Consider the following 13,544-nt stretch of genomic DNA (forward strand, 5'->3'; position numbering starts at 1 on the left):
AAAAAAAAAACAGGACACAGCGCGCTTGTGTTGTCGCCTTCGCTTATTGTGTCCTCGTTTTTTTTTTGTGCTCTGTCTTCAATGGCTGCTTGTGAACGACTATCTTTACAGAAAGAAAGAAAGAAAAAAAGAAAGAAAGAAAGAAAGAAAGAAAGAAAGAAAGAAAGAAAGAAAGAAAGAAAGAAAGAAAGAAAGAAAGAAAGAAAGAAAGAAAGAAAGAAAGAAAGAAAGAAAGGTCCTAACCAATTAAGGGCAATTTTTATTTTATAACTTTTTATTTTCTTGCTGTACGAGTATGTACCTAGCCTGTAAAATTATTGCTGTTTAATCGGAACATTTGAGCAGTCGCTATTCAAAATTATGCAAACCCGTACGTTTGCAAGGCACTCAGAATATGGCGGAACTTCGGTTTGAGAAGTTCAGGAGCGTCTATAACTAGAAATCTATGAGCAAAGTCTTCAAAACTCGAAGTTCAAATAAAGCAAATAGAAATTATGAAACCACTGTTGCACGGAATAGGACCACTCGAAAATTTTCGGTAAGCACTTTTATAATCTGCGAATTGTACATTTATGCTTTTGTGGAGATTGTGTTTTGTAAAGGTGACACTTGAAGTGACGCATGGGTTCTCAGTCAAAACAGGAAGACGATATGACTGAAACTGAATCGCAGCTAAACACATCGAAGTGATAATTGACTGAGGTTCGATAGGTGATACCCATATAGACGGCTTTAATAATATTACACAAGCGTTCGGATTAACTTCTTGAGCAGGTATCCCATCTAAGGTGTTGCAGATGGGGCGGCATGTAAGATGTCATTTAAGCACAATGTGGGCGCTTGAAAACTGGTTTCGGAGCTCTAACTTTCGGACACACTTTTTCTTTTTGCTCACTGTAGTGGCACAGATTCACATAAGCAGTTTTTCCGTTTGTATAACCACTAGGACAACACACGCGTACAACACGCATGTGATACACAGGATTTAAGGTCTTTTAACGCTTGAGTTCATTCACGTTCCAGTTGATCGCATGTGCATGTCTGTTGTCTTGGCGATAACATCGCTATGTAGGCTCACCGCACGAAACATCGACTTGATATAGCCACGCCTTTTCAGTCATTTCACGCAGCGCGTAAGACGAAATATGCAGACAAATTTCAGTAACCTTGCGAGGGTTCATTCAAGACTTAGGCGTATAGACTCGTGCCCTCGGCGAATATAAAGCAGGCGAGTGAATTCAGGAACGTATTACATCGCGGGCAGCCGAAACGTTCCAGTTGAATGCAAATTGCCGAGGTTGAACAACCACTGCTGTACTTTACACATGCAGGCTTCCAAGCTGAGCGTTGTCAGTTGCAAATGTTAACTATATTATTTCAGTTTATTTACAAAGGAGATGAATGGAGCGACACGAGCGAGTAAAACGATTATTTCGAATGCTGGAACCATGGGTTTCTTGCGTGTCTATATAACCACCAAACTAAGTGGGTCAGACGAGCGAATTTTGGCACACGTTGATCACACGACAGATGCCACCACAGAGTTCCCGTTGATGGCGACCATGGGTATCGCGGTGACGCTGCCACAGGGCTGACCACTTTGGTGGCAGCGCCCTTTGGTCGTCAGCGCGAGATTGTTCACGGATCCGGCATCGGGTGCCAATGACGTTGTGGTGAGGAGGCCAGTGCGATGACTTGTGGTCGAGTCGCGGCCGCTGCACCACCGAACACGACGGCGGCCGCAGGGCAGGATGTCGCAGATGCCGCGGCGTATGTGCACGTTGAAGAGGCCGTAGAACACCGGGTTCACGGCACTGTTGAGCAGGGCCGCCGTCTCGGCTAAGATGATGGCTGTCCGCGGCACCTTGATGCAGTAGTGGCTGTGGATGCGTATGTTGTGCACCGTGAAGTACGGGATCCAGCAGAGCATGAAGCTCACTATGATGCAAACCTGCGATTTGAGAGGAAGGAAATGGGTGGCATAAGGGACGCAGAAGAACTTTTGGAGTCTTACTGAATGTGTAACTGTCTGACGGGTTCGTGAAGTGTTTATTTCAGAGGAGACGCTGCAAGGAGTGTATTGCCCGGCACGTTTATAAACTTTATTTTGATGTATTCGGCTTTCAGCTACAAAAACTGTTAGCAACGCTCCGCGCAGAGCGCGCCCCAGTGCTTCAGAAACTTCGCGATTATTTCAGATCATTTTGTTAAGATTACGCGCAGGACGCGAATAGTCAAGCTCATTTCTAAAAATGTTTGAGGCCCGTGTACTTAGATTTAGGTGCACGTTAAAGAACCCCACGTGGTCGAAATTTCCGGAGCGCTCCACTAAGGCGTCCCTCATAATGATATCGTGATTTTGGGACTTTAAACCCCAGTTATTAAAAAAAATATTACTAGTAAAGATCGTTCTAAAGCCTACGCGAGCACCAGCGTTAACGCTGGAAGGCTCGATAACCGCTTTATAAAAGATGACGCGCTCCGCTATTCTTCTGAATACTCGACGACCGACGACTGTTCACGCCGCTATCAGTTAACAGTGTGAATCGCTTGTACGTTGGCTTTTCAATTTCCGGGCACAAGTTCACCCAAATAAAGAGTTTCGTCTTGAGCACACCGACTGCTCCCTTCGTCAACGTCACGGCCATGCGACAGTGTGTATATAAAAAAAAATGTACGCAAAGGCTGCCACATTTCTTTATAGTGGTAAAGAAACATTGCTTGTTGGCGATTACTAAAGAGTACAATAAGTATCATTAATTAGCAAATATTATGTTATTGCCTCGACGACAATACATTCGGGCAATCGACACGAACATGAACACCGAACCTCGCCTCAAACTCTTATCATTGTGGCGTCGTTTTTATTCTGCTGTCAGGGGCGTAGCCAGAAATTTTTTTCGGGGGGGGGTTCAACCATACTTTATGTATGTTCGTGCGTGCGTTTGTATGTGTGCGTGCCTATATACGCAAGCAAAACTGAAAAATTTCGGGGGGGGTTTGGACCCCCCCAACCCCCCCCTTGGCTACGCCCCTGTCTGCTGTAAGCGTAATTTTTTTGTATTATTATTGCCGGGTTCTGAATGAATGCGGCATGCTGGAAATGTATAACCTAACATAACTATAACACACGATGTTATGTTTGTTTGAGTATTTATGATACCTCTTTGTTTTCATCAAATTGAAGAAGCATTTTTAGGAAATATACTGCACTTGCATCCTGCTTCTATTTAGCGAAAAAAAACGTCACCTTATGATGTAGAGTATGGAAAAGTGTTCTGTATACATTTCTCCATCTATTCTAGCTAATACGTTCCTTTCATGATCATGCAAAAATTTCATTACGGGCGGCAAACCCATTTTGTACAACAAAGCGCTTCACAACTTTCCTTCAAACTCCCATAACTCGATGAGAGGGTGCTTTTTAGTGACGAAGAAGTACTGAAAGTCGCAACGTAAATAAATCGCGAACTCGCACGCCATGTCTCAGGCTTTGTACCAAAGCACGCGAATCACCCCTGCTGTCAAAGAGCGAGCCAGAATAATTAATTGCGTGCATCTTACGACATTCCGTGTTCATTTAGACCGCCATTTTCCTGTGATTTTTCAAAAGCAGGAATCATTTCGCTGTGGAGTGGCCACACGAACGCTGCGAAAGTCGATAAGCCAAGACGCACTGAAAGCACAACGACGACTGCGCTTTCGTTGTTATAAGTTATAATTGCTTTTCCAATGATGAATGTAAACTGTAGCGTTGATGGGTACGGTGCGCAAAAGAAAAAGATGAAACCGAAAGAAATGGCAGTAATCGTTGTTTTAAATGACTATTACTTCTGTATCATGCCTTTTTCTAGGTGCGTGCGTGCATTGATGTTGCCGGGCCCTATTATACATCATAATATCAATGAGTTTTTTTTCTCGGGTATTAACGCATCTTTTTTCTCAATGTTTGTGTACACGTAGAAAAGAGGAGTGCGGACTGCTAGTGAAACTGGAGAACAAGAATCAAATAGCTTCGTATCGGGAACGAGCCTGAAACGGTTCACGCGACACTATACGCAAAAATAACAGTAAGCTAAAGCGAGAGCTTTCAGCATTTTGGCAGCTGCATGCGTGACGGACGACCTCACACGTTCTCATTTATCAAAGTTGCGCTCGCACGCCTTCTATCTCTCACGAACTTGCGAGTTCGTGTACACTCGAGTTTTCTGTTAACTACACGTTAGCGTAAGTTCGCTATAACGTGACAAGCAAGTACGTCAATGGCGGTGGGTTCGAGAACTGTTATCTTCCAGCCCAACAGCCCCATGTTTTAGCCATCAGGCCATGTTGGCGCGCATGCGCCCTTCCTGCCGAAGTTGGAAAGTTGTGGCACCTGCGTTGCGTGCGAGTTTCTCGCATTTTAAACTCGTGACACGTAGAGTTTTGAAGCGCTGTCCTAGACTGACATTGTAGTTGTCCTTTGCTACCTAATTAACTCTGTTATACTTTTTGAAGAAGCTTTCGTGTACACGTGTTTGAGGCGTATCTGTAGCTAGACGTCGAGCGTAGCACACTGGCTACAGCAACGCAGCGAATCTGAGGCAACCGCTGCGAAAATGGCCCACGTCTTTAATAACAATATCTGGGGCTTAACGTCCCAAAACCACGATATGATTACGAGAGACACCGTAGTGGAGGGCTCCAGAAATTTCAACCACCTGGGGTTCTTTAACGTGCGCCTAAAGCTAAGTACACGGGCCTCAGACATTTTCGCCTCCACCGAAAATGCAGCCGCCGCAGCCGGGATTCGATCCCGCGACCTTCGGGTCAGCAGTCGAGCGCCATAACCACTAGACCACCATGGCGGGGCGGCCCACATGTTTTCGTCACAAGAACAGTAAAAAGTAGTAGTCTGCAGGATACGCGTACTTTCATGTATACTATAGCCTCGGCAGCAGAGCACTGTGATGCTGTTATCACCACAGCGTCACTTACGTGGGCCGCTTCGTTATAAGTATGCGCAGAAAAGGAACTCAGATTTGAAGAGACAATAAGTCATGTTTTATCCCTCGTTATGAAAGTGTTTCAGCGCAATGTAGCGTAAGCGTCGCCTGTTTTCTTTCTGCGCATGCACTGTTGAACGAGACGGCCAAGCCGTGACGACAGCCGCCTCAGTCGATGACAATGGACGACGCCGAAAAAGAGCCTAGTTCAGCCAGGAAATGTAATAAGCTCGAGCTTCTCGACATTATGAAGTGCCAGACGTCACCCAGGTGACAGCGCCAACAACGAGCCGTGCGAACAATTCCGATAAGAGCTGTCACTGCATGAAACTGCCCAGCAGCAGCAATGCAACCTTGTACACGTTTCCAGGGGCATGTACTGCAACGCAAAAACGGGACAAACAAGCCAGCGTCTAGACAGGTAAGGAAACAAAGTGTGGCATGCTTCAGCAAGCGGCTGTACCTACATGCGTCTCGCGTCGCTTGCGAAGGCTTTTGATACGTGGAGAACCTTACACATACATCAGACGGCGTCGCTTGGTGAATTGGGGCGTGGTTCCTTTCAAAGGCGGGTCTTGCGTTTCATATTGCGCAGATCAGCTGCTTGGTAACGTCTTCACTCTGTGAGGATAGTGCTAGCTTTCTTCTCTTCGTTATCATTATGCATTTATAATTGCTTGTCACACTTAATTAGTTTTCTTTTGTCGCGCTGAACTTTGCCATCACCTTCAAAAACACCGCCAGTTGGCAGAGCCGAAGGTTTTGTCAAGTGTTATGTCACGAGTTCCTCGTCGCATAAATTTGGCGGATGTAACATCTATAGTGGTCGCACCCACTTCCTGCTCACTATTCTACTGTCTAAGCACCACCAGTGATTACTGGAAATGCGAAGGCTTGAATAATCCTTTAATATTTCAATAACCATTCTATATTACTTGAATAAAAAAACGTGATGCTCGTTTGCTTAGAAATGTCTACTTCATCGTGATAGTAACATAGCCCCCAGGAAACTGGATGAACAATCCTGAGAAATTCTGCTTACACGAATATTACGCGCACAAGCTGCATTCAAAGGCAAAGCTACTGCATCAGGCATGTTAACCTACTCAAAGCACTGAAACTAAAAGCAAAAATTATACTTTAAAGTTAGCGCGCACCTTAGCAAGTTAATAAGCGATTGTTACCTGTTTCATAGGAATCTATCATAACACCAGCGTGAAGTGTGCTTTCATAAAATTACTTGCAGCTTTTTTTTTGGACGTCAAGAACTACAAAGGCGTAAGCTTGCACAGTCTTCAATGCAAAAAACAAAAAATGACAGCAGATACAACGCTCCGTTTTTGGAATGTACACAGCAACTTATATAGGCATCTGCTTAAGTTCGTTCGAGTAGCACTGACAATCGGGCGAGTTGGTACGGATGCTGCGCTTGTACTCGTGTGATCATTCGTCTTTTCGTCTGCGTTGTAGCGCCGTTCTAAATCCATGTAAGCTCGTTCGCACAGGTAATCTACATAGGGTGAAGCTTGGCTCCCGCGATGTGGTGATCAATTTTTTTTGCATTGCCTAGTTGTAAGCTATAATGGGAAGTCAAGACCGGAAGTGCACAAGGAAACTAGAAGAGAAAAGCTGAAGGGAGCCAAGAGAACGGCAGTTTACATCAGCAGTGAATTATGAGACATCTCGAGCGGATGCTACAAAACAAGTATGTTATTTTACTGACGTTGTTACCGTGACGGAAATGATGTATATTTTTTCCTAGAGCCAGGAATAAAAACACTTTTTTTGTTTGAGCGATCCACAGCCTTGTTATGAAGAAACTAAGTCTTGAAGCAACTGAGGCGTCGTACCGTGAGCTTAAGTGTTTTCGCCCGTGCCCTGGACAGGAGGGGATGTCCCTGGGCGCATCGACGGAGCAACGGCGGTGACGATTTGCCGTTGGCTTTGTCGCTTTCTTTGCTTCTCTGCGATGACGTGCTTGTGGCGACGAGACAGTTGGCGCCATCCGAGCCAGATGCCGCCCACACGACGCGGAGGAGGCGCAGGTAACAGGCCGAGATTAGAATGCCCGGCGCCACAAGGATATATATGGTGAGCCAAGAGAAATAAAGTTGCCTCTGCCAATGGCGAGTGTATCCGACACTGAGGCACTCGTAATGCGGACGGCCGGACGTCGTCACACCAGTCTGTACCTGGGCATTACCCAAAAAACAAAGATGAATCCAGATTCACCTGTTCCAACTTGTATATAGTACACGTCATCTTCGGCGACCCAACGGCATCCTCATTTTGTTTGCTTTTTTGGTGTGAGTCGCTTCTATTTGCCTTTTTCCATGACCGTACAAATGAAGATACGCATGGGATGCCGAATCGTAAGGTGCATATTCTGGCGGACATCTTAGCAGAGCTCGATCCATGCGTATACCTTTATCTCAAGTGGTACTCAAGTTGAATATGGGTTTTCTGTTTGCAATAGCGACAGAAAGATAGCGACAGAAGAAATTTGGCATATTCCTAACAAGAGAGGTGCCTAAGTACGAACGAATAATCCTGCGCGATTATCTCTAAAAGCCGCTTGAACCTGATTTGCTAAAAAAAAACCCCAGCGTCTGATCTTCTCTATTCTAAAAACGGCGTATGCGAGCGCTGACGTACCTGCACGAAAATGAACAGCTGCGGCAGGGCAAGCAGAAAGGCCATCGCCCAAGAGACCGCCACCATAGCCTTGGCGCGCCGCAGGCCTGAACGTGACTCAAGAGGCCTGCAGATGGCGGCGTACCGATCGTAGCTCATCGAGGCCAAGATGAACGTGGTCGAGGCCAGGGTCACCATTTGCACGTACACCACCGCCTTACAAGCGGGGCCTCCCAGCACCCAACCGCCTGAGATCTGAGAAGCAAGCAAAAGAAAAGAACACGTGTGACTCACCCTTGGCTTTCTTCGTTTCTTTCGGTTTTCGCAGCTGTGTTCTGTTCAAATGGGCGGTCTGGCTAACTTTTTTTGCTTTCGAAGAAGCTCAGTGATTTCGCTCGTTTATTTCTCGCCAGAACACCACTGATGACTATATAAGCATTAAGTAAAAAAAGTGTGCCTATCTTACGTCAGACATCTATGCTAAGAGGCCGCGATGGAGGAAAATGCGAAAAGTTATTACATTTCACCACGCCTTTTCACCAAGTACGGCAGTCGGCGTAATGGTGGTTGTTAAGGTAGAGCGTGCACAATAATATGTTAGACTGCATCCCCATTTTTAACGTTACTTTTAGTTATTTTTGCTCGTGGGACAAAGCGCCGTGTCCTCGTTCCTTCTTGCTCGTGTTTGTGTCTCCTTGCGCTGAAACTGAAGAAATGCAGTACTAACTAGCCCACCAGTCGGTTTTATTGAACTTCGCCAGAAATACGCTGTTGGTCATTCCACTTTGGCTCTTTCTACGAAATTACAGACGCTCTGGCTTTATCTAGTTTCAAGATTGGATTGGATTGGATAAACTTTTATTTGGTCCCCCAAAACACAGATCACTGTGTCGCGGGCCGCTCCCATGGCACGTGGGGACCGAGAGGCCGAGCCCCTCAGCCGCCTCGCGGGCTTTGTGGACAGCCTAGAGTTGTTCTGCCACGGACGGGCTGCGGATTGCCGCCTCCCATCTGGCAGAGGTGATGTTAGGTAAATTAGCGAATTTGGTACACTGCCGGAGCATGTGATCTAGGGTAGCTATTTCTCCACAATATGGGCAGAGATTACTTGGGCATAGTTCAGGGTAAATAATAAAGTATATCTTATTCATTGCGTAAACTAGTACCTAATAATCCCTGTAAGCTTTCGTTCCCTGTATTTTTTTTTATTTTTAGGACTAAATGTCACTGCAATACAGTCGTGCGGAGCCGAGAGATAACCGTTTATGCATCCATACAACATTATCACTGCTTCGCTATTGAAACATATTGCACCTGCTGCTTTGTTTAGACAGTGCAACGGCAAAGGTTTCTTTGTGCACGTATCTTATATATGCGCTGATGATACGAAACGCGCGTAATCGGTTTCAGGCGGTACTGAAATGTACTGCCTATCAACTCCTTAATTCCGTGTATATCTTACGTATGAACACCGTACATTGTTACGAAATATTTAATGATTTCGCTACATTTTGAGTAATTTCAGGAAAAAAAAACGTCCAGAAAACCTACGACTTCGTTGAAGTACATATCAAACGTTTCATTACAACGCGTTAGCGTTTACTTCAAAATGTTTCGTAAGCCCCCGCTCGCTCACCTCGAAGAGCATTTCGGACGACTGCGTCAAGAGACCGACTGCCAGGTCTCCGATAGCCAGGTGTAAAATGAAGAGGTTGACACGCGACGCACGCTTGGCAGCTCGAGGTCGAGCCAGCACGGCAACTATGGCGGCGTTTCCTGCTAGCGTGAAGAACATGATGACCGACAGAGGCACGACGCGCTGCACCAGGGACGCGTCCCACACCACCGCATCTGGGAACACGACGGCTTCGACCGATCCGTTGGTCCAGCTGGCCACAGTTCCCGGGAGTGGTACACCTCCCAGTCCACGCTGGCCGCAGCTGCCGGTTCCCATGTCTAAATGCTGCCCATTACGCACTCCGCTCTGTCTCCGGTAACAGCGGTGGCTCTATCATTTTCTATTCCAGCCGGCAACGCGGAGTGACGTGCCTGAAAAACAAGCGCAATTAGTGCGTCAGTGTTGTGGCGAATGAAGTCAATAAGACGGCCACACCTGGAAATGATATTGAGCGAAGCGTTTAGTTGTAAACATGTTCGGGTATTGTCACACGTAAAAACCGTGTCCCACTTAAACCTAACTTCCATTATGCCACTCCCAGTCGGTCAAGTGACTTACGTTTGCTTCCGGTTTCCGATTCTGTTAACTTTATGGCGTCCTTTCTTGAGGACCAGTTACAGGTAACGGCCATCTACTAACGCTAGAGCTTGACACACGCGATCGAGGTAAATTAGTGACGGCTTCCACCTCTTCTCGGCAGGGGCCAGATAATGGTAATTAGTGCCAGATAATGGTAATTTCTGTGCGACATTTATGAAACAGTAGCCTGTCTCATTATCCTATATTAAGTTTTAAATTCCTTCTCATTGTGAACATTCGTGGATACACTGGGTTGAGTAGTTGAGAACATCAACCTTAGTTATTTCTGAAGATACATAAGCGCACCCTGGTATAAACTGTGGTCTCCGGAAATCTCGCTACATATATGCCTGGAAGAATTAATTAGCCAGGAAAGTAAATAAAAAAGAGATTACTAGCCCCTTGATTGTGTTGTTTAGTATGTTCATCTCTTGTGTATATTTGTATTAAAATAGTGTATAATAATTTACTCGCATCCTCATGCACTTTAGACAACCATTTTAAGCAACAAAGTGGGAAATTAACACGTGGACCATTCTTTTTTTTTCTACGTGGAATTCGTTTTTTAGTGAGCGGCTTAGAAGCGGCGAGAAGTCTGACTCAGGTACGCTCATATTAACTCAGGTACGCTCATAACGTTTACACGATATTGAAGCCGATGCAGGAGCACTATTAGTAACGGAAAGAACTTTTTGTGCAAGTAACCCCTACCAACGCTACTGCTGCTAACGACAACGTTGATTACTAGAGCAGTTGCTAAAATTGTAATATACACGTGACCAGCAGTTAGCGATGACTGCAACCTATTTTCTAACAGCGCACGCATGCACTGAATTCACGTCTTCATTGTTACTTCACTTTCCATAAAACGTATGCTGAAATTACGCATAGACGCAAGCCGTACTGCCTGCAGATGATACTGTTATTGCCGTCCAAATTCGAAATGAAGAAATTCACAGTCACTTCTGTGTTGCGTTTAATATGTGTTAGTGGTTACCATTCGCCGCATAACTATATTCCTTTGCCACCAGCCTCCGAGTTGGTTTACGGTTGAACGAAGCTTTACTTCTACCGAACATTCACGCTCTCATATTGAATTTCGGCGCTGAGTTTTTCCTTCTTCTTTTGTAAACACTCCAAGCTAATCGTGGACTTCAAAGGCTCCATATATAAAGAAAGGGTGCAGCATAGACGAAATTTATCGTCTCCTCCAAACCTCTCCTTTCAAGTGGTTCTGATGGCCCACACAAGTTTGTAGGCGGAAAAAAAAAAACTAGCTTTGCTTTTTGTATGAGCCCAGAAACTTTCCATGACTCGACGCTGAAATTTAGACGTTTTTGATGCCTCTGTAAGAAAAGCTGACCTTGTCGTAAAAGCTTCGCCTCGGTATTCCCGCATAGTCGAGCGGTTGATGGCAAAGGCCTTCGCGAGATCTTCCTGTTTTTGTTTTGTTTTGTTTTTCAGTAGATATCGAACGTTCAGTGCAACCGTCTACAACAATAAAAAGAACCACGCTTCTTTTTCTTTTCCTCTCAAACAAATGCACGGAGCGTGATCTGAGTTCCAGAGCACTTTCATTTAATTCAAGCCGCTTACCGAGTGCGTTTCTAACTTAGGCTTTCGAGCGAGCTCGTAGACGGTTTCTCAGCGTGTGCGTGTTCCTTTATTCAGACTTAGCAACTCGAAGAACGAAAGATATCGTGGTTCTGTTCAATAAGAACAAAAAACTGTGGTTTCTTGAATGTCACCTTGATCCTTCGATAGTGAAAAGTGGAAAAGAAACTATAGACATTGTTTAAACAGCGCAAAAAGACGAAGACAAGAGAAGCAGGAATACACAGGACAGGCGCTGTCCTGTGTGTTTAATCGCACGCATGTCATCTTCAGGCACGTTGACCAAAGGTCTCGTGAAATCATAGAAGCTTTTCACGTTAAGTACAACCATGATGTTTGCATTTCCACCCCATCTATCTGTCTTCACGGTTGCGAATTTAGCCTGCTTGAAAGAAGCGACAATTATCTGTAATGCGATGACGCGCGCGCAGTCGGATTACGTGTATGTATACGCTTCTGATCAATAAACCCAACAGTTGTCAGTCAGCGCCTGCCCTGTGTATTCCTCCTTCTCTTGTCTTCGTCTTTTTGCGCTGTTTAAACAATGAAGTTAAACCAACTAGCCCAATTTTGCAAACTATAGACCTACGGAGACCAACGCTGCCTCGTGGAATTACTGTTGTTGTTTTAAGGTAAACGTGAGAGTGACGGATGGAAACACAGTGTGCTGTAGAAATATGAACAGCAGTAGGTTACCTCAGACGTTTCGACTGCTGGACCTTGGTAGCGCAACCCACTTTAGGACTAACATGCCAATGATGATAAGGTTCCTTTAAAGACAGCTCTACCTATAGAAACTTCGGCCACACTGTCTAAGGTACCTTTTCCTTAATTGTACACACTCTATAGCACATTGTTGCTTTTAATAGTCTTGCTGCGGAGCCTCCGACATATGCACATTCATTCGTTGTCATCTTTCTAAATTCCCTAAATAGCTTCGTAGAAATAATACACCACGAAGTTGCTTTAATAGAATTATACAAATCACGTAATTGGTCAAAGTGACCAACTACGGTCGAAAATGACACGTTTGTAGTTTCAGTCAGGTATGTCGACAAGGGAACATTTTTTTTTTCATCGGGTCAGTTAGTCATTCCTTTTTTCTTTTTTCTTTTTTTTTTTGCTTTGTAGCGTCTGCGTATCAAATTTATACAACTGTACATTGTGGAGAAGAGCAAGCGGGAGCACAGGAAATGTTTAGGGCAATTCAAATGTTCAAATTTAAAGTATATCTAAATGACTTGGGTGAAGTTTATGAAAAGGAAAGAATTAAGTGTAGAAAGGTGGAGCTTACCGGCTTTCTGTGAAGTAATGGTTACATCTAATACGTATACTCAGATATCGAATGTTAATTCTGACATGAATTGCTGTCGCGATGATCACTTGACCCTCAGCAAGATTTTGAACAGTCACAACGTACTAAACAACAGCGGCAGAGTGCTCCTTTTATTCTGATACGTAAAACTACGTGTAGGCATTTCACAAGTATGACTCCTTATAGAACATATTTTCAGTCGCTAGTTCTGTGACTGTGATGCCTCTGCTTCAGAATGACGTTCTGCAAGAAACGTGTACGCTCTAGCAACGCATTAGAGCGGACAGCCCTTCAGGCGTTGACGGAGCGATGGTCCTTTCATCAGTCGCAAGTTTTCCGAGTTCTAAATGACCGTGTCGTGAAAAAGGGTGGGAACGCGTATACTTCCATCAAGTCCCGTGAGATTGAGAAGAATAAATCTTTATCGCGGCTTCTGTGCCAGCCTGGGCTGCCTTGTTTATCTCTACGGTTACTGAGATCGCCTCTATAAATTACCCTTCACTTCCTTCGAGATTGAGCCATCGGTATATATAACACTCCATCAGATCACTTAAGCCAGTCAGGTCTGACGGTTTCGGGGTTGCTGATGGTTTCGGAGTACAAAAAAATAAAATAAAACTTGGTCATCCTTCCTCCGTTTGTTATTGCCTCGGCCACACAGGAGGTAAATCAGTCAGCCTTGGGATTACTTCAAAGTCATTGTCAATCCAGTGTGGAATAAACAAGCGCTAGCTGTTTT

The 13,544-nt window shown here is 44.9% G+C and overlaps 1 protein-coding gene across 1 annotated transcript; it reads right to left on the reverse strand.

The window, feature by feature from the left end:
• Nucleotides 1–1,469: 1,469 nt before the first annotated feature.
• On the reverse strand, nt 1,470–9,611 carry LOC119383505 (oxytocin receptor). Its single transcript, XM_037651676.2, has 4 exons — nt 9,256–9,611; nt 7,641–7,874; nt 6,836–7,177; nt 1,470–1,951 (listed from the first exon to the last, which is right to left on the reverse strand). Exons 1-4 carry the CDS (start codon nt 9,571–9,573, stop codon nt 1,520–1,522), a joined length of 1,326 nt encoding a protein of 441 aa, XP_037507604.1. The 5' UTR covers nt 9,574–9,611; the 3' UTR covers nt 1,470–1,519.
• Nucleotides 9,612–13,544: the final 3,933 nt, after the last annotated feature.

This window comes from Rhipicephalus sanguineus, chromosome 2 (assembly GCF_013339695.2).
Source record: "Rhipicephalus sanguineus isolate Rsan-2018 chromosome 2, BIME_Rsan_1.4, whole genome shotgun sequence".
In the NCBI taxonomy this organism is placed as follows: Eukaryota; Metazoa; Arthropoda; class Arachnida; order Ixodida; family Ixodidae; genus Rhipicephalus; species Rhipicephalus sanguineus.

Bases quoted from the DNA above. Each gene is read 5' to 3' on its own strand.
- LOC119383505 (XM_037651676.2), bottom strand. From the start codon at position 9,573: ATGGGAACCGGCAGCTGCGGCCAGCGTGGACTGGGAGGTGTACCACTC. The intron at 7,178-7,640 runs GTACGTCAGCGC...GGTAATGCCCAG, and splicing joins AGCTGTTCATTTTCGTGCAG to GTACAGACTGGTGTGACGAC. The intron at 1,952-6,835 runs GTACGACGCCTC...CTCAAATCGCAG, and splicing joins CGAAAACACTTAAGCTCACG to GTTTGCATCATAGTGAGCTT.